This window comes from Festucalex cinctus, chromosome 10 (assembly GCF_051991245.1).
Source record: "Festucalex cinctus isolate MCC-2025b chromosome 10, RoL_Fcin_1.0, whole genome shotgun sequence".
NCBI classification, from domain to species: Eukaryota; Metazoa; Chordata; class Actinopteri; order Syngnathiformes; family Syngnathidae; genus Festucalex; species Festucalex cinctus.
The window spans coordinates 18,561,396-18,586,194 of record NC_135420.1 but is presented as its reverse complement, the minus strand read 5'-3'; the positions used below and the strand labels follow the sequence as shown (position 1 = coordinate 18,586,194).

At 37.1% G+C, this 24,799-nt stretch overlaps 2 protein-coding genes across 2 annotated transcripts; both read left to right on the top strand.

Moving 5' to 3' along the window:
- Positions 1 to 2,131: 2,131 nt before the first annotated feature.
- On the top strand, positions 2,132 to 11,464 carry lpla (lipoprotein lipase a). The gene is made up of 10 exons (XM_077534448.1): positions 2,132 to 2,342; positions 3,050 to 3,258; positions 3,585 to 3,764; positions 5,155 to 5,266; positions 5,436 to 5,678; positions 7,483 to 7,725; positions 8,128 to 8,248; positions 9,351 to 9,533; positions 9,989 to 10,096; positions 10,466 to 11,464. Exons 1-10 carry the CDS (start codon positions 2,240 to 2,242, stop codon positions 10,515 to 10,517), a joined length of 1,554 nt encoding a protein of 517 aa, XP_077390574.1. The 5' UTR covers positions 2,132 to 2,239; the 3' UTR covers positions 10,518 to 11,464.
- A 4,345-nt stretch (positions 11,465 to 15,809) lies between these two features.
- On the top strand, positions 15,810 to 23,600 carry lpl2a (lipoprotein lipase 2 a). Its single transcript, XM_077534153.1, has 10 exons — positions 15,810 to 16,057; positions 16,539 to 16,735; positions 17,743 to 17,922; positions 18,053 to 18,164; positions 18,253 to 18,486; positions 19,919 to 20,161; positions 21,607 to 21,727; positions 21,876 to 22,094; positions 22,165 to 22,272; positions 22,358 to 23,600. The coding sequence occupies exons 1-10, from the start codon at positions 15,958 to 15,960 to the stop codon at positions 22,377 to 22,379; spliced, it is 1,536 nt and encodes a 511-aa protein (XP_077390279.1). The 5' UTR covers positions 15,810 to 15,957; the 3' UTR covers positions 22,380 to 23,600.
- The last annotated feature ends 1,199 nt before the right edge of the window (positions 23,601 to 24,799 follow it).

Below are 24,799 nucleotides of genomic sequence, written 5' to 3'. Positions count from 1 at the left end.
TTTTTATTAACTCATTCACTGCCAGCCCAGTAAAAATGGATCTTTGACGCAGGGCTGCTAGATTATGGGGAAAAATAATAATCAGGATTATTTTGGCAAGAGTTGAAATCACGATTATTCAAACGGTTATTTATGTTTTGGCACAAAACAAGAAAATGTTTAAGCGTTTAAAAATATTGGGACCAAATAAAAAAAAAAAAATAGAAACACTATAATTAAGTTTTGGACCAAACAGAATTTATAATAATATATATTTATTTATGTTGGCAAAAACGTGAAAGTTGGAGTACAGCATATGCACTGTGCAGTAGGGCATTTTTTTTTTTTTTTTTTTTTTGGTACAAAACAGGAAAATTTTTAAACATGTGGAGCGTAATTATTGAAATTCTAATTGAATTTCAATTAATTGCACAGCCCTACTTTGATGTGTATAGCCGTCAATGGCACTGAATGAGTTACATTTTTATTTTTTTAAATGTGTTTTTTCTTGAAAAAACAAGTTTACCTACATTTTTTTTTTAAACTACCATTCCCCCTCATGTTGATACCCATTCCAGCGCAGCCACAAAACATTTAGCATTTAGCATAGCATAGATGTCATAATTGATAATAATAAACATTTGCTCACTTGTTGCAAAAACACGGTCATTCCATCCTCTGCAGCGCCGCATGAAGTGACAACTGAGAACATATACTAATATTATGGGAGAAGTACAAAGTATAAGATGAATGGAGATTCCCACAAAGGTCTTTGGGAATGGAATTCATCATAAAACTCCGACACATGCGGTCTCGTTCAAGCAGCTCGTCCTATCCCACAATTTGAGGTTTATCACTTTTTACCACTTTAGTGCTGTGCGTAAGCAGACTTTACATCTGACATGAAGTAAGACTTGGCTTTTCATTTTGCTCTATTTCAGCGTGAACGTTTGACGCTCGTCAATGTTGATTTCATGTCAGGGTTCGTTCAAGGTCGCACCATTTCCTAAACGTTCCCTAAAGAGTCTAAATGCTTCTCTAAACAGTCTGAACATGTTCAAAATTTCCTTGTGACAAAAAAAAAGATCATTATTGTTTAGAGAAGCATTAAGACTGTTTAGAGAATATTTTTGAAACGTTGCGACCTTGAACGAACCCAAACGTGAAATCAACATTCGTTTGCGTCGCGAAATGTTCACCCCTGGATATATTGTGCTGTGTTGTGTTGTTCTTCCTCATCGCTGCACTTTGTAGTTTTAACACCAGAGGTCCCTGCTGCCTTTATTAATCCACATGATTAGAAACGGTCAGATTTGATGAAGGCCAAATTTACAACTCACATCATCATTCTGTCGCTACAGTTTTATACACTGACAGTGACCAATGTTTTGTTTTTGTTTTTACTGTAAATTAATATACCAAACTTGAAAAGTGAATTTAAACTAAATGCATCTTCAAGAACACTTGTATGACATATTTAAAAGTAATGTAAGACTTGCAAAAAAAAAATTTTTTTCTACATTAATTTGCATTATAAATTGAATATGTTTACTGTTGTGGTTGTTTACAGTGATGTTGAACAAATAAAATATACAGTAAACTACATAAAAATGAACTGAAAATGAGAAACAAAAATGTACATATTTAGACTTTTTCCTAATATTTGGACCAGCTCTTGCAGCTCTCTCAAAGAATTGATATACAGTACTGTATTATAGATACATTCATGTTTGTTTATTTTGTATGTATTTTATTTTGTGATGATAGTATTTAGAGTATATATCCATTTAATTTGATTCTATTCATTGACAAATGTCAAACATAATAATACGAAGACTACTGTTACAGCATGAAAAATAGTTATGCCCATATTATATATATATATATGTATATATATATATATGTATATATATATATATATATATATATATATGTATATATATATATATATGTATATATATATATATATATATATATATATATATATATATATATATATATATATACAGAGTGAACTACTCCATTTTTTTTTTTTTAGAAGGGACCCTTGGGGAAACCCCGCCCCTAAACCGACATCCAATCCGGTTGTAATATGCAAATGACCCACTCTTAAAGATGACTTTAGGAGCCCCAACCGTGACAGACCCTAAAGAAACTTAACGCCGCGTGTACACGACGCCGCTACATTTCTATTTGAAAAGTCGGATATCGATCCTCCAACGCTACTCAAGACACCTCACAGGACCAACGTTTTAATAATATGGGAAAAGAAAACATACGTTTTTTCACTGCTTGGATACTTTTGGGAAAAATCTTTGCCACTTTTTGTTCGGACCCTGAACTCACCACCAACACTGTGTTTGGTAAGAACAACAAAACCAGTGCTTTTAATTTCCTTTTCACCATACCTAAATATTATAAGCACTCAATGAATTACATATTTGATATGATGCTTAATTGATGGATCAATTAAATGTGTATGTTTTCTGAAGAATAATCTTAATCATTGAAATCTTGAAAAGTAAACTCTTGCAGGTCTTCAAAGCATCTCATACAGTCACCTCCACATGTGCATAAGTTAAGGCTGCCTCTGGGAACTTTCATGAAAAACCCCCAAAACAAAATATAATCATATGGGGGAACATCCACACGTCCATTTAACATGATTGTTGTTTTAACAGATTAAAATTAGATGGGACTTGTAAAGTATAAAAATAGATCACAAGACATGAGTTTTAAGTAATATGTTTATGTTAAAAATCTACTGCTAAAAAATTGATCTAGTTGATTTAGTAACCTCACTTTGTCACATTACTGTAAAACTCTTATGTGCGGTAAGTGTGCTTTAAATGCAAAAGGGGGCGACATAGTCTTTGTTTCATGCACTTACTTGCAAAGTACTTAAAAAACAAAAGCAGATTCCTAACTGGGAATTATTCAATGGCAATTGATGTTGTTTGAAAAAAAAAAAAAAAAGCATTTAATAATGACTCTAAATAAATTGCACCCGATTATTTATGTATGTGCTATGCCCTTATGACCTCTCATATTTGTGTGTGTGTTGCAACAGCGAACAGCAGCGTCACCCCCACCAACCCGCCCGCGACCACCACCGAGTGGATCAGCAACTACACAGACATCGTGTCCAAATTCTCCCTGCGCACGGCCGAAATTCCAGATGACGACATGTGCTACATTGTGGCCGGGAGGCCCGACACCATCCAGGAGTGCAGTTTCAACGCGCAGACGCAGACGTTTGTCATCATCCATGGCTGGACGGTACGTGCACGTTCATAAAAAAACAAAAAACAAACAAAAAAAAACACCTCTTGACCCTCAAACATGTGGAATGAGGTCGGAATGCCGTCAGACTGGATAGGTTGCTGTTAGGTGAAGTTTGTTGGGAAATCCATCCATTTTCTATTGCGTTTATCCTCACTGGGGTCACGGGTGAGCTGAATCCTGACTTTCGGGTGACGAGCAGTACGCCCTGGCTGGACTGGTTGCGAGCCACCTGTAGTTATAGGAAATCCCGTTATTTGATGAATTTGAATCAAATTGGATTCAAATCGACCTCACTAGTGCATATTTGTATGTTGTTATAGGTGACGGGCATGTTTGAGAGCTGGGTGCCCAAGCTGGTGTCGGCCCTGTACGAGCGCGTGCCCGGCGCCAACGTGATCGTGGTGGACTGGCTGACGCGCGCCAGCCAGCACTACACGACCTCCGCGGCCTACACCAAGCTGGTGGGCCGGGACGTGGCCAAGTTTGTCACCTGGATACAAGTGAGTTGACCAGTGTACTATTAAATCATGGTGGAACATGAAAGCACTTAAATGAAGTTCAGTTTTTTTGTGTTGGTTGATTTGCATTTGGTTTAAAAAGGACCTTACATATCTCACTATGAGGCAATATATTAATGATACCCTACCAGCAAAGAAAAAATAATATCTATACAGAGCTTCCTCATTTTAAGATGGAATTCCGTTCCGACAATGGCAACGTAACCCAAGTGTACCATTTTGTGTTTTCTGGCCGTGGGAACAGTTACAGTTGTAAATTGTATGGCAAAAAAGATAAATAATTTAAAATGAGACATGAAGCGCTGTATTTGTTTGTTTGTTTGTTTGTTTGTTTGTTTGTTAGCTAGCTAGCTTCTGTACTTCCTTTTTTAGCAAGATTCTTTCTGCTGTTGGAGAAGGACATAAAACAAATACATAGAGGATGAAGTAAAGCACCAAGATCGTTTTTATTCTGGTAAAAAGACAAAAGAAAATGAGTAGATGTGCTTTTCAAAATCAATTGTGGAGTGTAATTGAAGCTGTTTTTATGTTAGCATATATGCTACTTCCAGATTCATAATGTAAAATACACACACGGTAGCATTTTGATTCGGGTGACGTGTAACGTGATTTAAATGAAATTAAATTTCTGAACAAAAAAAAAAAGTGGAGAGATACCAGTAATTTGTGTTTGTTTGTTTGTTGTTGGGTTCTAAGTTAGCAAGCTACTACCTTCTATGCGCAATGACAAGACAAATGGATTGCACCTTTTTCAATTATCATATGGCAAATTCCAACAATTCCAACAAAAGTGAAAAGAACTAGAGTGTTGCAAATGTAATCTTCAGCACATGTTGCACCGCTGCAAAAATATTTTGTGTAATCGCCTAACAAACAAACAAGCAAATGGCAATCAAAACAATGCATTGGCTTTTGAACTGGAAGGCTTTTTAAATACCCCAATGGACTAGTGTTGACATTCCAAAGGATTATTATGCTCATGTGACCAATTTCTAGGTGATAATGTACTATAAAATGTTGTCCCATTGCTTTTGATTTTCTATAAAGACTTTTTACAAGTCTGCTTTACAAGGATAAGCTTTTAGTTAATTAAGCATTACATATGTTTAAAAAAAAAAGTTCAGCAATGACTGGGATTTGTTTACCTTACTTTTGCATGACTTCTTAGTTGAAGTTTTTATTTTTCCTGGCACAGCTCTCAATTCCTTTAATCCCTGATTACATTCCAAACAACATTAAAGCTTTATAAACAGGCCACCACATGGCTGTTCGTATGTTGCACTGCCAGTTATTAATTAATAATCCTCATGTAAGCGTGTGTATATTAGATGTAAGACAGTCAGCATGTTTGTTGTTGTTGTGAATCGTTCAGAAAGAGCTGCAGATGCCCTGGGACAGGATCCACCTGCTGGGTTACAGTCTGGGGGCGCACGTGGCCGGGATTGCCGGGGACCTCACCGACCGCAAGATCAGCAGGATCACAGGTGAACTTTAAAAAACAGAAAAACTGTACAATAAAAAGCAAAATTCTGTTATGTTACAGGTTTTTTTTTTTTTTACATTGTCAATTTTTCTGCCTTTAAAATGGTTCTCCAGACTAGAAAACATCTCAAAGCAACCGACAATGTTATCTATGTAACGTGACAATTTCAGGACTGGATCCCGCCGGTCCCACATTCGAGCACGCCGACGCCCAGAACACGCTGTCCAGAGACGACGCCCAGTTCGTGGACGTCCTGCACACCAACACTCGAGGCTCGCCGGGCCGCAGCATCGGCATCCAGAAGCCCGTGGGCCACATCGACATCTACCCCAACGGAGGCACCTTCCAGCCGGGCTGCGACATTCAGAACACACTGAGGGGGCTTGCGCTGGAAGGCCTCAAGGGCCTGCAAAGTATGTAGTCTCGTGCATGTCGGCGGCTTTGGATTAAGATCATAAGCTTCTTTGCATTTTAACCCATAATGCACAATATTTACACGTTGAAGCTCAATCTATTGCATCTAGTTCAAGCTGTGGAAACAATGAACACCGCTTCGACGGTCTTCCAATAAAAACACTCGAGGCGGCTAAGCTATACATTTTTATCGCACCATCATTTTGGCTTCTCACAAGTAATCACTTGCACAATCGAGACATGTTTGCCCTCTGGTCTCTTTAATATAAAGAATTACAGTAGATCACTCAAACGTGTTTTGGCTCGTGCCGAGATGAAAGTCTTGTTCGATTACATGCTGCTTTGCTCCCTTAACTGTAGAGTATTAAACAAACACAGCAGAATGTGACTGATATAATCTGGAAGTAATGATTCACATGGGTATCAAGTTTGATTTTACACAAAATGTACAAGCAGTCGAAATCAGATTTAATTTTTGAGTCATGAGAAACAGCTTTTGTTTTTTTTTGTTACCTCCAAGCACCAGACTGGATCTTGGATATAGATAGGAGAAATTCAAATTATTCAATGATTTTCTGTAATGGGTTTAACCACTTTCTATTACACATTACTGCCACCTAGAGGACTGGAGTGGGGCACTATATTCTGTAGTGCATGAGAAATTTAATTTAAATGGATTATTAATTACTTAAATATAATATTAAATGAATCATCCATCCATCCATTTTCTGAACCGCTTGCTCCTCACAAGGGTCTCGGGGGTGCTGGAGCCTATCCCAGCTGGCTTCGGGCAGTAGGTGGGGTACACCCTGAACTGGCTGCCAGCTAATTGCAGATTAAATGAATTATTAATTATTTAAATACAAAAAAAACATGCAGACAGGAAAATTTGTTCGACCTTGGTAGAGGTCTGCTATTGCAGGAAGGCCTTAAAAAGGTTTTTAATAATTTTTGTTGTATTAGTTAGGGATGTTCAGCACCACTTTTTTTTCCAGACTGATACCAGTATGAGTACTCAATTTTTGAGTAGTCACCGATACCAAGCACTCATACCAAATGGAAACCTTGGATATCTTAAAAAAAAAAAAAAAAAAACGACAGTTAATTCTAAAGAAAGACCTATATGTCCCAATATAGCATTTTCCCTTAAAATTGCATGAAGTTAATGACAATTTTCTATTACGGTATATTTCTATTTCTATAATCTATACATATACTTCCAGAAATTGCACCTTAATTGGTCAGTCGCAAGCAGTGATGCCTTGAAAAAAAAATACCGATACCTGGTATCAGTACTTGTCTATCCCTAGTTTTAGTTTAAACTGCAAATATGCCACAAACTCTGATCCCACATTTGAATATCATTTCAAACTACATCCGCCTTAAAAATAAATTTGCTCACAGATTATTTCAGTTTGAAAAAAATGCACCAGAAGCGCACGTAAACTTCCACTAACGACCGATGCTAAACTTTAAGATCTTTGTCTCTCTGTCAAGATGTCATGTCAACATTATTTTATTTTGTCATGCAAAAGTTATGCTTTTAATACAACATATCAGTGTACACTGTACATGGAAAGACTGAATATTATTTATTTTATTTACTATTAATCTGAAGCACAAAATATATTTAATACATATATTTAGGCAACAATAAAAATAGTTTTTGTTCTTTGGATGGAGCAAAAAATACAAAGACGATATGATGATTTTTGTATGGGTTCTTACTAATTTTTCAAATCACACATCTTGATCATTTCTATCTTACTGCCATTATTAATAACATATATGTTCTATGTGCAGACGTGGACCAACTGGTCAAGTGCTCCCACGAGCGATCCATCCACCTGTTCATCGACTCGCTGCTCAACACGCAGCAGCAGAGCATGGCCTTCCGCTGCAACTCGCGCGAGGCTTTCTACAAGGGCCTGTGCCTCAGCTGCCGCAAGAACCGCTGCAACAAGATCGGCTACAACATCAACAAGGTCCGCATGGCGCGCAGTGTCAAGATGTACCTCAAGACTCGGGAATTGATGCCCTATAAAGGTAAACAGCGGGAAGTGTTGTTTGCTGTTATTTTTTTGGTATGGCTTTGATTAGATTTTTTTTTTTTTTTGGGTGGAGTTTATCTAGTTTTTTGTTTTGTTTTTTTTCGCATGAAAATCCCTGCTATATATTGTAAATCTCGAGTTTATATAGCAATAGTGTATACTTTATACTTGAGTGTCTTTTTTTTGGAACATGTTTAAAGCATGTAGGTGGGGTAAACTATAAAGACATTTTCCCCCCCGTCTTTATCTGGTGTTTACTGCAGAAAGCGCAAAATTTATTAACGTATTCTCAAAATTGTGCTCAAGCTTTTCTCATTTTAAATGACGAGATAAATTTGTATGTATGAGTTATTGTGCACTCTACTAACTGTAATGAATGATGTGCATGTTCTTTTAGTTTTCCACTATCAAGTGAAGATGCATCTGTTCAGCAAGGAAAGCCTGACCTTTAAAGAGCAGCCTATAAAAATTTCCCTTTATGGAACTCATGGAGAGAAAGAAGACATCCCCTTTGTCCTGTACGTATGTTATACTTCAATAAGTACAATAATCCTAGCACATAATTGTATACTAACTTTGCCTAGAAAAAAAAATGCTAGTTTTTTTTTTTTTTAGGTTTAAATTAGCCTTAATCATGATTAATAACACTAGATTTTAACGAAAGAATCCAAAATATCGATGTATATATAACAGTCGTAGTATAAATAGGAGCTGTACATAATGCTATATACTGTAAACAAATATGAATAGCAAAATGTATGTGAATAAACTATATTTACAGAAGTGAATGTGAACAGCAGCAAGAATAGTCAGCAGTATTGTTTTAAGCAATATAATACAAATATCTAAAACTATAATAAAAATAAAATAACAAATAAAAAATGCTATTAAATGTAGTATTAATTATTAAAAGATTTAAAAAAACATTTTTAGATTTATAATAAAAAACAATTATTATTTTTTAGATTTTTTTAAATTTTTAAATAAATAAAAATAATTTAAAACGTTGTTAGTATTGTATCCAAATGGAAATAGCAAAATGTACATGATGAACTCTTTTTACAGAAGTGAATGTGAACATCAGCAAGAATAAGTCAGCAGTATTGTTTTAAGCAAAAACTATAATAAAAAGAAAATAAAAAAATTCAGATTTTATTACATATATTATAATTAAAAAAATAACATATATATTTTTATATTTATATTAAAAATTAAAACATTTTTAAATTAATAAATAATGTAAACATTTTGAATACAAATAAAAAAAAATAGAAATAAATGAAAAGTAAAAGTTAATCTATACACAAATAAATAATATATTAAAATAAAACTGTACTATGCTATATGTAGAGTAAAAGGTTTTATATTGCATTGTCTGTGATGACTATACATGAACCAACAACACACTAAATAAGGAAAAATGAGTGGTATAATATTTAATTTAAGCAAATTATATGTCAATAAAACGGTGTATTTATGTTGCATACCGCCATGGTTTAAAAAAAGCACTGAAAGCGTGACTCCAAATTAAAGCTTAACGTTTGTAAATATCACACTCGCTTTCAAGCTGTCTCGCTTTCAACCTTTGAATGCGCCTAACCCCGCCCCCATCACCCGCAGGCCCGTCATGATAGGCAACACCACGATGTCCTTTCTCATCACCACCGACGTGGACATCGGCGACCTGATGATCGTCAAGCTGCGCTGGGAGAAGGACGCCATCATCAGTTGGTCGGACTGGTGGGGCAGCAGCAAGTTCTCCGTCCGAAAGCTGCGAATCAAGTCGGGGGAGACCCAGTCGAAGTAAGTCCCTTTAGAGCAGGAGGTTTCCAACTTTTATTGAGTCAAGATTATTGTAGTTAACAAACATTAATGAAACAACTAAAAATAAAGTTGAAGAAAATTTTTTGTCAACGAAAATGCTTTTAAAACTAACTGAAAGTCCATCTTACATTAACTAAAATTCTAATTACAGTCTAGCGAAAATGTAAATCTATTTAGTTTCATCCGTCTACCTGAAATTTAGTGGACGTATTTATCATGACAAAATGCACAAAAAAGTCTCACGGAAGCATGTCTGAAATTGAACACCATTTTGAGTTAATATCGCCATTTTGGGTCAAATTTCAGCAAACTACTACTATGGAACAAAATAATGATCTTGTCTCAAATTTACTTACTCTGCATCAAATTTCTGTTGAAATTGAAAGCATCATGTTTGCAGCTTTAATTTATTGTGATTGTTTTGTTCATTCTAGGGTGATCTTTAGTGCAAAGGAAGCAGAGTTCACCGACCTGGTCAGAGGAGGAGAAGCTGCGGAGTTTGTAAAGTCTAAAGAAGACAACAGGAGTCGGAAAGAAAAACTGTAAGTTCATCTGTTTTGTGGTTAACTGTCGTGTATTTGTCTTCCTTGCAATTTTCTTTATCATGGGTATTGTAATTGCAACTTTGTCCAACTATTTGCAAACAGTCCAGACGGTTTGATTTGCATGTCAAACCAAATTATACCCAAATCTAGTCTTGATTCCAGTACAAATTTTAGGAAATCCATATTAATCCAGTTCTAGAATGTATCATTAGCACAAAATTAACATTTTTTTTTAACAATTAACAAACTGATTACCTGTCCATCCCTAATCTGAAGTAAGAAGGCATCGATTCCACAGTCATTCTTTGGCACACGTCTCAAAATGCTGAATTGTTTCGTTGTTAATACGCTTTCTCCTTTCTGCAGGATGCACAAGTTGAAGGCGCAGGGGAGTCTATTTAGTCAGAAGGATGCTTGAAGATGTCGTTGAACATTCATATGCACCATCATCACCACCATCATCATCATCATCATCATCAAACTCAACGTGTACAGCCAAAGAAGGACAAAAGCACACCACATGGGAATTGGCAATCCAAGCACACATTTTAAAACATGCAAGATGACTCTGATGATGTGCTCACGATTTCTCTTTTCAATCATTTGCTTACTATATGTTGTTTGTACACTTACTGTGCCTGTATGAACTTTGAATTCTTGCTTATCCGAGTTATTCAGAGTGACAGGCATAATTAGGCACATTTTTGTAGTGTTTGTCTTGAAAATGCAAAACGCTGATTTTTTTTTTTGATTTTTTTTTGTCCCTTTGCCCTAACTACTAACCGCCAACAATCAACAGGGACCAAAGAGTTATTGACTATCTACTGAATCACATTGGTCTTGTAAATAACATTTCAAATCCATCTTTTATATTTGGAATTCTGAATTATGTTAATTTGATTCGATTTTGGTTGTTGTATCACAGGTCACTTTAAAACACGTTAGTCTTCTTCCATGCAGACATTTAAAAAAGAAAAGAAAAAAAATAATTATGCTCAGTTTGAGATTGCAGCCACACAAGTTACATAATTGCTAGAAATAAAAATACACATGCAAGCCGCTGGAGTTTGTGATGGCACTTCCAACACCGTAGCCATGACATATCTAAAAAATACACCGTATTATATTTATTGAATGTAAATTTATATATTTTTTTGTATATTAAGCTGTAATATATTTTGTCCTGCTTTTGTTGTCTGTATTTTTATAAAAAGCCGAGCTGTGATTATTCTTTAATGTGCCAGCTGTTTGAATGAGAGATCTAATCGGTCTCCCTGCCTGCTGTTGAGTGCATTTATCAACTGATTTGCAGTGCACTGTATTAAGAACGAGCCCGAGGTGGTTTAATAAAGACAGAAAATGACATATTCTGCTCTTAGTGAACATTTTGTTTAAAAACGTGTGCAAAAAAGACTACTCGTTACTCAAAACCATACAAAAGTCCACAAATACAGATTATTACAGGGTTACTGAAAAAAAAATATAGCAATCACCATGTGCCGATCATGGAGGCAGATTCCTAAAGTTGTGTTTGGTGCAAATACAACACTGCTCATCACCAATATGACACAGTGCTTATAGTGGAAAACAAAACCTTCAAGCTACATCTAGAAAAAAAAAAGTGACAGGAAAAGCCTACTAGAACAGCAAAATTTTCAGGGGAGTAGCAGATGTGTTCTGACTCACATTTAACATGAGCTTGGATGTAATTGGTTAACTCTTAAAACAACCACATCTCTGTTACAAGCGGGTGTGCACACTTGTGCAACCTCTTTATGTCACTTTACTTCACCTTACAAAATGCTCCCCCCCCCCTTGATTGGCCTGTACAAATTATCTGTTGCATTAACAGTAGGATTTTTTTTAATGATTCACTTTGGTCTCACAAAAACCTGGCAATTGACCAGGGGTGTGTAGACTTTTTATATCCATTGTGAGTACTGTGACACTACAACATCCCACTGATATCCAAAATACAGCTTGAAAGTTAGGTCAAATTATACGATTATCCCCCCCGCCCCCCGTCAGTGGCTGACACTGTAACGGCATAACGATGAACTGGTGTGGTCTGACGTGCGCATTACAGTGCGCAATCAAGTGGTGATGTTTGGTCAATTACTTATTAAAAAGTAATCATTTTACTCAAACTGATCTTTCACTGAGTATTTGTCCTTCACGCATTATAGAAGAACATGATTTGTACCAAGCAAATATTAACAGACTGCAATAAACATCATGACTCCTGTAAATATGTCAATCACGTTTTAGTGCACAAACATGGGCCACTGTGGGTTATTAAGTGTATGTCATAATTCCTTGGCGGTTTGTAAGTGCATTTTCAGGTTACTATAGGTCAGCCAGCACACTGACTGTGTTTTAAGAGCTCAGCTGGCTGTTGTTAGCAAGACTGTTTAGCTAAAAAAAAAAAAAAAAGTCAAAACAATTACATAATATGCATAGTTGAAATGTAGCAATACAAAGGATAATATTTTTTTTGAAAAACGTATTTTACTTTTAATTTACCATTAAATGTGAATAGTAATCACTTCTGACCCATTCATCTGTCATGTTTTTTTTATTTTTTATTTATTTATTTATTTTTTACACAAACAACAACAACTCCAAAACAATATTTTTACATACTCTAAGAGTAATATACATTGTTTTGGGGGGAACAAATAGCCAATATAAACGTCTTCTTTTTTTAATTTTCTTTTTCTTGAGTTTCTGCAATATAATTGACAAAATGTCAGCTATTTAATTATTTTTATTTCAAAATATTTGAACTAGTTGGTAGATGAAATAAAGTGTTTACAATTATCAAAACTGAGAATTTTTAATCTCTTCAAACAAAATACTCAGTGGAGAAAATATTAGACACATCTGCATAATATAACAATGTTTTTTAATTGTGTTTGTGCTGCTCTTGTGCTGGATCCTATTTCACTGATTACCTAATTTAGTGTCAGTGAGTGTAGTCTTTTCATGTCATTCCTAGAAATAACCAAAACAATTCTAGGAATTTTACGATATCAATTCCAGAACATTTTGTTGTCTCCAACAATTTTTTTTTTAAACTGATTTTTTGTTGGGGGGTTTTCATCACCGTGGAGTCTTTTTACTTTTGAGATCCCACTTTTTTTTTCTTTTTTCTTTTTTTTTACTCCACTCTCAGGGGTGGGGAAAAGCAAAGGAGGCCACGGATTTTCGAGGAAAATTTTTCAAGTTCACAGAAGAATTCAAGCAAGACAGCTGCAGCAACACGTGGCATGCGCACCGGGAGGAGATTGAACATGGATTGCACTCGAACCACATAATATGGAATACAGAACTGTGTGAACAAGAGTGATGTCACTGAATTGGAGGCCAAATGCAAGTGAGATGTCCAGCCGGCTGACCGGAACCTATCCCAGCTGATGTTGGGCGCAGGGATAGAATGCAGCTCTAATGAGGACAAAACGTAATAGAAATATAATGCATTGTTATCAGTGGCAGGTGTGGCCCTTCCTCAGTATTGCAACCCCACACTTTCCAACACACAGACTCTGTTGACAAATAATTCACTCAGCACCCTTTAAATAACATACTTAATAGTGGAGATGCTTATTTATCAACAAACTCCATGCTCTTTTGCTAGCTGTGTTGTATTGCTAAGATCTAGCTAGCTAGCTATACGTAGCTATAAATTCATTACTGGATTGAAATAAAACGGCTAGCTACAAACATTGTCTAATTTATGCTCACAATGTCCACCTTGACAGTTGGCTTCTCTTTCTTAATCAATCTCAACTGGCTTCCCGTAATGTAGCTAAAAATGCTGACATCACTAGCTTCTAGCTAGCTCTGTTTATTGAATCTGAAATGTGATTAGCTAATATTGGTTTTAAAAAAAACAACAAATTGAAAAATCATTTGTGTCTCCTTGGCATTAGCCAACAATCCGGAGTATGAAGGCTTTGGGAAGTTTACAATTATATGACAACAAAGAGAAACTGAAATCTGATTGGGCCAACGACTGGAAAAGACAAAAAGACTGCTGGGAATGATTTAATTCAATTTCACGTAAGTTTTAAATGCAGCTCAGTGCTTTTGGTAATGGCTTAGGCTGTCAGCAAACACTGTTCACTACATGCTGGTATCTTTTCAGCAATGACCTCGTCCACTTTTGTGTTTGCATCCAATGTCTGTTGTAAGCGCTCACACAGCGAGCAGCTGGCATGTTGGCCTTTCTTATGGGCATTGTGTTCTGTACTGTTGGTACTTTGGAGAATGATAAAACGAGAGCAGTATGTCAACATGCCATAAAAATCAATCGCAGCAGCTGGATATTGACAATTAGCAACAAGGTTCCTGGGATGTTTTCACAAATATTTGATAACTTAAATTGAAATTCTATATTAATTTCTTTAAACATTGGACTTTGGCTCAACTTGCTTTATTTGTGCTTTAAGATAACAGCAGGTGACGTGAGGAAAAAGGGGCCCCAGGTGTCCTCAAGGGCCCTTGTGTTGAGCCTCACAGCCTGTGTCCTGGAATGTCAGTCGGCAGTAGGTGACTGCTGACACGCTGTTATCTTCTTAGCATGCCGCAACTTTAATTAACCTCACATTGTAAGAGACAAACTAAATCCCACCACCGCATAGCATGCTTGTTTTCCAAATGAATGCAGGGAAGAGGCGATAGCAACTGTTTGGAAAAGCAACAGAATAAAAAGTCTGGAAGGTGTTTGAACCAAAGTTTTCTAATCTCTTGCGGATAGCAATTGTTTACGTTGCAATTTGTCTTTATTACAGCAAAGCACTCCTCGTGGTGGGATGCTCAGATTACATTAATGCACTTTAATGAATTCTGCTTACTTGCAATGTTTATATTTCACACCTACGGAAAATACTTTAAATCTTTTTCAATCAATCTTCTCTAAATAGAGAGCTTAGCTTTGGGGGGGAAAAAACAACAGAAAGAAAATAATGTCTTGTTTTGTGGTTCAATTTGGAGGCTGATGTTTTGGGATGGGAATTGCATGGAAGGTGAAGTAATTCATACATGCTAGTAAAGTGACAAAAAAAAAAAAAAGTAAAAAAAAAAAAAAAAAAAGAGCTGTTCTGTAGATTGAGGCCCGAATGTCAGCCTAGCTTGTTAGCTAGCTACCCTAACACTTATTTTACAACACCAAAGAAAAATGTCACAAAAAGTTGATGTAGTGAAATAACAATGATTTCATCTCAATTTCAATCTAGCATACGTGTCGAATCTGGTACTGTTAAATTGACCACTATTATTTTGTCGTATAAATGGCAATGGGAGGATGCACAGTTGGGTTAATTGGAACTTTAGTACTGTACATAGGCAATTTTGTTTGTGATAATAACATTCCCCACGTTACACCTGATTATCTCTTTTCAACTTGTGCTTAACATAAAAAGTGAAAACAATGTTATAAAACAAATCTAATATACTGTAGTACAGCACCGCGGTGACTGTAAAGTACAAACACTAAAGACAGATAGTAAATTGTCTTCATTCCAAACGCTTTCACTGTGTGCTCTTAGGTGTTTAAACAAAATCTAAATTTGTCACCATGTCGTTGACTGCGCTTTTACTGCACTCCCACTGTGTATAATGATTGACTTTAAAACGACAGTATGTTTCCATTCTCCGCCCTTAGCTTGACGACCAATGGGGTGGCTCAGGTTCTATTTAAGACACGGACTCTGTTCAAGGTGGTTCACATGCCTGCGCACTGCATGCGCGCAACACGACGCACGAAACGGGATTATTTGAAACAAATTGCCAAAACTAGGATTTATTAACTCTTCCGACGCGGTTGAAGACACTTTCTGAACAAAGTTGTCAAAGCAATGAAAGCCTGGAGACTTGGCTTTCTTTGCTTAGTGGTGTTGAACGCAGCAGTTCGGTATGTGACGTCTTTGGAGCAAGAACTGACCGATTCTATTTTTGGTGAGTTGCCAAAAGAGCCCCCAGTCAACATTTGCGTGTGAAAAGTTGGTGACGTAGTTTGAGCTACAACTAATGCCACGCTAACGTAGAAGACATGCATGTGATGTGTTTGGCGTCATTTTAGTGCAGAAAAAAAATAATGAAGGACGTTAACGCAGAGTTGAGTTGTGATGCGTTCAGGTTAGTATGATTTCTGTAGGAACTTGTAAAATTACAGTACAGTATTATACGTTTGCACCCTCATAAATATGAGGGCCTGTGTACCCACCCCCACTCTGCACAAACACACCCTCCCCCCAGTTGAGTCAGCTGACTCCTCACTCAGAAACTTAGAGAAGCTGCCTCTGGTTTCCATGGAGCTCAGTCTGACCAGCATGAAGTCCAGTCTTTAAGGGGCCACAAGGGGCGAACCTCTCCAGCCAGAACGTTAGCTCATCCACCAAAAAGACATTTTAAATACCAACCTTTCCTCCCCACACAGGCAACTTCCTGGATCCCATCAAAGACTTGTTTGAGCAGAAGCATGACGCCAATCAAACGGTGGCCAGATTCTCCCTGCGCAGACCCTCCCACCCGGAAGATGACCTGTGCTACATCCTCCCCGGCCGAGCCGACTCTCTGGTGGCCTGCGCCTTCAATAGCACCGCCAAAACCTTCCTCATCATCCACGGCTGGACGGTGAGACACGAGCACGCATTAAAAAGCCAGTACTGATTTTGAGGCGAAGGCGTCGGGGAGATTCGACGATGCTTTGGTTGAAAGTGGCATAAAACCATTATTTTAATAATTAATCTGTTCATTATTTTATCAGTTCATGTCATGAATGAAACGTATTATTATTTATTTATTTATTTATTTATTTATTTATTTTATCCTTTTTTGCAAAGAAAAGACATTTTTTCAAATTGGTAGTGCATAAAATGCACAAACATGAATTAATTTTTTCTTTAGTTGCAGGTTTGGTCCATCACATGTCACAAAACAGGCAAAATGTTGATCATAGTTTTCCAAATTAAAACCATATGTCTGCAAATATTTTATTTTGATTGTAATTTTCTCCCTCCCTTATTATTTTAATGGCATCCTGATCCCAGTTGGAGTTGATCATAAAAAATAAACACGCAACAATAAGAATTACACACATTGTGTGTTTAAATACAAGACAAACTTTATTTTATAAACATCACCAGTGCTACTGTAAAATCCCACTTGACAGTCTAATAGAAAATTTGCATCACTTTTCGGATTATATTCCTTTTAATGATAATATTCAGACACAAATGCTGTAGTAGACACACATGTAATATAACAATATTCAAAGGCTCCCTAGCATGTGTAAAACGAGTTGTATTATTGATAAAATTGAATTGCAACTTACTTTTCTGCAATTTTTATCTTAATATAAGCATGTATCTCCATGCGTTCATGGCACCACACTGCCCCTTGCGGCCAAGGTGTGCACAGCAGGAATAACTGGTATTTATTATTTTTTATATATATTGTGGAGTTTTGGTAGTTGAATAAATACTTTTAGTATAGTAATAGTAATAATTTTGAGCTAAATGAGTAATCATGTCAATTAATCACGATTTATTAATCATCAATCAAAATAGTCCTATTATCATTTCTCCCATAATCATCCAGCTCTACAAAAAGCACTCTTGTTGTGTTTTGACCTTCAACAGTTGGGTGGCATGTTTGAAAGCTGGGTGGCTAAACTGGTGTCGGCGCTGTACGAGCGAGAGCAGTTGGCCAACGTCATCGTGGTGGACTGGCTCAGTACAGCTCAGAAACACTACGTGGTCGCAGCCCAGAACACCAAAGTGGTGGGGCAGGAGGTGGCACGCTTCATTGACTGGATTGAGGTCAGTGGGAGCATCCATCCGTCCATTTTCTATCGCACGCGTTCCCATTAGTCGCTGGCTTTGAGCTATTATTAAATAACTCTGAATAAGGCAAATAGTTTTACTATTTTTAATTACGGGCGTTTGACAGGAAACCACCAACATTCCTCTCGACAACCTGCATCTGATTGGATACAGTCTTGGTGCTCACGTGGCAGGATTCGCAGGAAGCCACGCGACTAACAAAGTTGGAAGAATAACAGGTTTGAATTAAAAGGCATCAACATCATGTCCCCCAAACACATTAAAGTCGCTTATGTCAGCGCTGGCACTCCCCGTCTCCTTCTGCAGGTTTGGACCCGGCCGGGCCCGACTTTGAGGGCAAGCACGCCCACGGGCGCCTCTCCCCAGATGACGCCGGCTTCGTGGACGTCCTCCACACCTTCACCCGAGGCTCTCTGGGTCTCAGCATCGGCATCCAGCAGCCCGTTGGCCACGTGGACATCTACCCGAACGGAGGCAGCTTCCAGCCGGGTTGCAACCTGAGAGACGCTCTGGAGAAGATCGCCAAATTTGGGGTGTTGGGTAAGAAATACTGTTATTATATTATATATCTTGCAAATGAACAAACCCAAATTATCATCAAACAATTTTGGAACACAGTGGATCCCTGCATACTGATGAATTTTGTAGCCATAAACAAAATTAATTGAAATCCGTTCAAATGTGAATGAGATTGTTACCTTTTGTGGTAAATCCGAAATGTGGACATTTTGGGGATTACAAGTGACGAACTAGTTTGCACAAGGATACGTCGCCATGTGGCACAATAAGGCTCCCCTACTCCTTTTCATTTGTTTTGTATTTATGATTTTTCATTTATTTATTTTATTTTAATTTTATTTTATACATTTTATTTATATTTATTTTTATTTTATTTTTTTCATTATTTTTATTTTATTATTGTTATTCTTTCATTTTATTTTATATATTTTATTTATATTTATTTAATTTTTATTTTTTTTTCATTATTTTTATTTTATTTTTTAGATATAGATTTTTTTAATTATTTTTATTTATATATTTTGGTTTTGTATTTAATTTAATTACAGTAATGCATGAATTCTCGTAGTGCATAATTTTGTGTTTACACTCTTATTTGTGTACATATTTCTCGTCAAGCCAATTACCTAATGCCCATGATCTACTATTATTATAGGAAGTAAGGCTAATCATGAACGAATGGCTTGTACCTGTGTGTACGGGGTGGGCGGGGCACTCCATATATGTGTATCTACGCCAAGCTGTCTTTTTTTTTTTTTGTCAAATGTCAGGAAAACTAAACTTAAAAAAAAAGTGTCTATCTCAGGGGGCGGCCATTTTACCATTTGTTGTCGACTGAAAATGACATAAATGTTGCTCAGACCTCAGCTAACGACCAATCACGTGACATGACTATAGAAGGTGAGCTGTGATTGGTCGTTAGTTGAGCCCTGAGCAGCTCAGACATTTTCAATAGAGAGCAAGCGACAAAATGGCCGCCCCCTTGAGATGGATAAGTTTTTTTAGACTAGCGGAAGCTGTTATATTATTGTACTTGAGTACAAATTTAGGGTACATGGTAACTATAGGAATGGAACACTTTAAAATAAGTATCCCCGAAAGGTAATTTGACATTGCATTACTGTGTACGTGAACTAGAGTCAGTCTCAGTGTCCTAAGAAGGCATCACATGTGTGTTATTATAGTCTAAACAATAACAGTCCAGCAGCTTTGCTCCACATTGCTTGTCACTAATCGGTTTTAGTGGCGAACATTGTTAGCACCACTCACACAATGTTCCCATTCACAAGCAGGCTGAACAGTAGCGAAGGGGCGCAAACATGGCTGAAATGAGTCTTTTGTAGAAATTGGCACTCTACAATCTTGGCTCGCGATCTAGTTTGCTTAGAGGACAAACGTAACCACTTGTCTTTTTCTTTTTTTTTTTTGACCAGTTCTAAATTTCCTCCCGCAGCCATCGCCGACGCGGTCAAGTGCGAGCACGAGCGCTCCATCCACCTCTTCATCGACTCTCTGCTGAACGAGCAGGAGGCGGCCAAGGCCTACCGCTGCGGCAGCAACGACCGGTTCGACCGCGGCATGTGCCTCAGCTGCCGCAAAAGCCGCTGCAACACGGTGGGCTACCACATCAGCAAGGTCCGCAAAGCGCGCAACGTGCAGATGTACACCAAGACCAGAGCTACCATGCCCTTTAGAGGTGAGTGTTTTGCATCTCGACAGCTCCTGTAAAATACTGTACATAACTGCACTAGAGCTTTAACAGTCGATAGGCATTAAGTGCTGTCACTACTGAATATTTTTAGTCGGGACGTTCGATACCACTTTTTTTAGACCGATACAATACTCAAATCTTCAGTACTCACCGATACCAAGTGGCGATACCATTGTGATACATAAAATAAAAAAAACATTGACATCTAAAAAATTTAAAAAATAAAATAAAAAAAGACCTACGTATATATCCCTACTAGGGGTGTTAAAAAAAATCGATTCGGCGATACTACATCGCGCGATTCTCGAATCGATTAAAAAAAAAAATCGTTTTATTTTTTTATTTTTTATTTTTTTATTTTAAGAGCTCAGAATTGTTCATTCGGTAGTCTTACCGATTCAACGTCTTATCATCATTGCCTTTTTTTTTTGGTTTTTTTTTTTGTGTGTGAATCGATTTTTAAACTTCCATTTTTAATGGAAAAATATTCAACAAAACGTCTGACTTCGGGTTAGGATTCACACCTTGAGCATGGAAGAATGTTGTATGAACGGAACATTAAGCCTTAATATTTTATTTTAATGCTGTTCAAACATGAAACAGATTACAACCTCTATAAGACTGAAATTTCAGATAAATAAATAATACATTTTCATATAAATCTTACACTCTACAAGCTTACTGATTAGTATTTTCTAAATTTGAATGAAAAAAAATCGCAACAATCGACTTATAAATTCGTATCGGGATTAATCGGTATCGAATCGAATCGTGACCTGTGAATCGTGATACGAATCGAATCGTCAGGTACTAGGCAATTCACACCCCTAATCCCTACTATAGCAAATTTCCTCACAATTGCATGAAATTAATGGCAATTATATTTGTTCATTTACATAGAGCACACAATAAAATTAATACAAAAAAAAAAAAATAGATAAATAAAATGAAACAAATAATCCAGTGACCCGAAAAAAAAAGTCCCAATCAAAATATGTAATGGCAATGTCCCGCTTTTGGCGAGTTCAGTCTGAAAGGCAAAGCTGATCCCAGCTCGACTGTTTAGCCTCTAATGCACCAATTAGCCAGGAATGCAGTGTGAGAATGCCTTGGGGCTCTTTGGCAAAATACCCAAGTATCCTATGTGGCATTCCGAGAGGTACTGTTCTGCTCATTTTAGCACTCTTTGGGTTTCAATGTGTTTAAACAAGCTATGACTTGATTAGCTCTAATGATCAAAACATTGGACCTAAAAGACATGATCATGGATAAAATGGAATGGACGCCACCGCATTGCCTCAAAGCACTTATTAGGCGTCCAATCGGATGTCTGTGATGTCATCGCTCTCTCACACAGCCACTAGGGATTCCCTTTTTAGTTGGCATGGTGCTATTATATGCTGACATACTTACTAGTTCTCCTTGTACAGTTTACCACTACCAGCTGAAGATCCACTTCTCCAGTAAGGTGAACCGCTCGGAGATGGAGCCCTCGCTGACCGTCTCGCTGTTTGGGACCAAAGGGGAGGCAGATAACCTGCAGCTTAAGCTGTGAGTGTGCAATAACATCCAACTTCCTTGTAAGAGAATTACCGTACTTAGGTCACATTAGCAACACGGTTTGTGTTGGCTTCATGGGTAACATTTATGACTTGCTCTGGTAAACATTAACACCTCACCCGACGGTTATGTCCGACAGGAAGGAGAAAATATCAACCAATAGGACGCATTCCTTCCTGCTGGTGACCGAAAAGAACATCGGCGAGCTGTTGATGTTGACGTTCAAGTGGGAGGAGTCAAACGGCTGGTCGGCCTCCAGCATGTTGAAGATGGTTTCCTCCTGGTGGTCCGGTGACTCCGACGGCGCCAACATGGAGGTGCACAAAATTCGCATCCGGGCCGGAGAGACGCAGCAAAAGTAAGTCGAAAAGACAGTTGATATTGTGGGAAGCGCATTTACGTATTACCAACCGAAATGTGTTTTCCAGGGTTGTGTTTTGTGTAAAAGATCCAGAATCTTCCAACTTGACGCAGGAGCTTACCTTTGTCAAATGTAAGGACGCGTGGCGAACGGATACAAAACGTGCTTCCAAAAGGTAAATACGTTTCTTGCATCTGCTTTATGTCGACAAAATAATCATTTTTTCAAGGTTTTGTTCATAAAAACATCTTTATCTGTAGAATAACCTTGGAGGCCCACTGACATTGCGGAGAAAACAACCTTCACCAGCCTTATGTCCTTTTCAGCACTTAGTAAATGTATATTGATGTGTCTTACTACAAAAAAAAGCCCGCACTGAGTTGTGTATATCCACAGGAATATGTCCTTTTTTATTTAAAACATTATATATGTTAATAGTGTCAGCTATTTTTTGTTTTATGGGTAATTAATTGGTGTGTCATTGGTGCCGAAAGGAGTTGTCATGACCTTTGTCATATAGTAATATTTTTTGAGGTACTAATGTCCTATTGTGATGGTATTTATAGATATTGTCAAACTCAAACTTAGTAGTCAATCATCCTCACTTATTTTATTTTAGACATTTTGACCCAGTCAGTCTGAAATGGAATCAAAAGCCCATGTAAATGTAACCACAGATAAATGTTACCTGCCGAAAGGGACACGTTTTTGTTGTTTTGTTTTTAATGGTCATAAAGGTGTTCTACGCAATGGTGTATTTTCTGTACTGTATTAACAAAGCATTCACCACTGTGGCCCCCGGCACGGCATGTGATGTGACTGTGGGACTGGATCAGTGTGCCTTAAGCTCAACAAAGCGCTTTGTTGCTGTGTGTTTTTATGGGTGCTTTATTGTTGCTACGGCAACAAACCGACATTACTACTGTATTTCTACTCAGTTACACCTTTGCGCTGTGAAACATTACTCGGCTGGTACCTCAACAAATGCCGGATATTGTTGTTTTTAGTATGGTTGTGTTGGTTATTTTCTAATGCAGTACAGTAATCTTTGGTTATAAATAATAATCTATGTCCTTCATTTAACATTGTACAGGACATTGTACTGTATTTTAACACAGCCATATATTGCAATGTGTCTGAATGGATAGAGGTTTATTTGTTTGCGTTTGGAAACAACACACTACATAATGTTATAATTTTTCTGTTTTACAAGTTACACATAAAAAAAAAAGGAATTCACATTTTTGTGGGCGAAAGCTGCTCAGAGATCGGTACTGTAATCATTGTGACTTTATTTTCAAACTTCAATACATGTGTACGTACTCCGTTTTTGCACTGACTGCAGGGGTTTGTGTTTTTTAAACCGTGTACAGACAGGATTTGATGTAAATAAGAAATTGATGTTTTTGGTTGTCTTTAAATATAATCGGTTATCCTTGTACATAAATGTAAATATGTGGTGTGGTAATGTGTATATTTAATAAACAACACATGAGAGGTCAACTTGTCCTCATTTTTTGTGCTTTTGATAAGGTGGAAATAATTAATTTACTTTGGTATAATCTATGATTGTCCTTGCAACGGTGACGCCCCTGCAAGTTGTCAAACTGACCCAAGTTTACAATACATGAAGATTAACCAAGTCATTTATTTTGACTTTACTAGTTAAATACAAAATATTTTATAACTTGTGACCACATTTTTTTTTAATTGTTATATCTTCAGGGTGGAAAAGACTCAAGAAAGTGTCAAAAGGCTAATTGGGTTATGAATTAGAATGAATGAGAAAAATGGGCTTTTAAAGATAAAAATGCTAATAAATTAATATCAATTTGTGTATGTAAGCTAATAATTGAGACCATTTTGAGAATGTGACATTTTTCATCTTACTAAAGAATCCAAATCTAGCATAATTCAGAGGAAATACACCACCACCACCAGGCTCTTTATGAGGCTTTCAGGCCACAACAAGAGACGCTATAGCCACCAGCTAGCTTGCAAGCTAACAGGCCTCTAGGACTTCACGACCGGCATCACCTACTCACTTAGGTATTAATGACACCAAACTACTTTGTAAATTGTGGAAAATGCATGTTTGTGGTGTAGGTCTAGCTAGCTGGCTAGCTAGTTAATTGCTCACTGTATCGGTAGAAATGGGCCTAATAAATGAAGCAACTTGTAAACACGGATGTGAATTATGAACAAAGGTTCAAGTTATTTTTTGTTGTTAGGTGCATCATAGTATGATTAAAAAAATAAATAAATAAAGTTATCAGCACAATTCGCTATGACAAAAACAAACAGTAAAACTAAAATGGTGAAAAACAGTTCAGTACGACAGCCTTCACGTTTTCAGCAATTATCTTCACGTGTTGCCCGAAGCCAGCTGGGATAGGCTCCTGCGACCCTAGTGAGGAATAAGCGGTTTAGAAAATGGATGGATTGATGTCTGAATCCAGTAAAATCGTTTTAACCAACATGATACTTTAACTTTATTTTGCTGCAGTGTATCATCATGAGGTAAGCCCATGTGGAGTATTTGGACCAAAGTTCATGACGTTGCTCAAGTGTTGCACCAGTATAAGACTAATGTGATGGAAACCTGGACACCCATCACAGGCTGCATTAGCACTCGGGTTCAAAGACAACAAGGACATGGTGACAGAATGGAGGGAAAGTTCCCTTGGACTTTTCAGGCCCTC

Excerpts from the sequence above, each read along its gene's own strand:
- lpla (XM_077534448.1), top strand. The coding sequence starts at position 2,240 with ATGGGAAAAGAAAACATACGTTTTTTCACTGCTTGGATACTTTTGGGA. Across the intron at positions 3,259-3,584 it reads TCATCATCCATGGCTGGACG|GTGACGGGCATGTTTGAGAG; the intron begins GTACGTGCACGT and ends ATGTTGTTATAG. Across the intron at positions 8,249-9,350 it reads GAAGACATCCCCTTTGTCCT|GCCCGTCATGATAGGCAACA; the intron begins GTACGTATGTTA and ends CATCACCCGCAG.
- lpl2a (XM_077534153.1), top strand. The coding sequence starts at position 15,958 with ATGAAAGCCTGGAGACTTGGCTTTCTTTGCTTAGTGGTGTTGAACGCA. Across the intron at positions 18,165-18,252 it reads CAAAGTTGGAAGAATAACAG|GTTTGGACCCGGCCGGGCCC; the intron begins GTTTGAATTAAA and ends CTCCTTCTGCAG. Across the intron at positions 22,273-22,357 it reads ACAAAACGTGCTTCCAAAAG|AATAACCTTGGAGGCCCACT; the intron begins GTAAATACGTTT and ends CTTTATCTGTAG.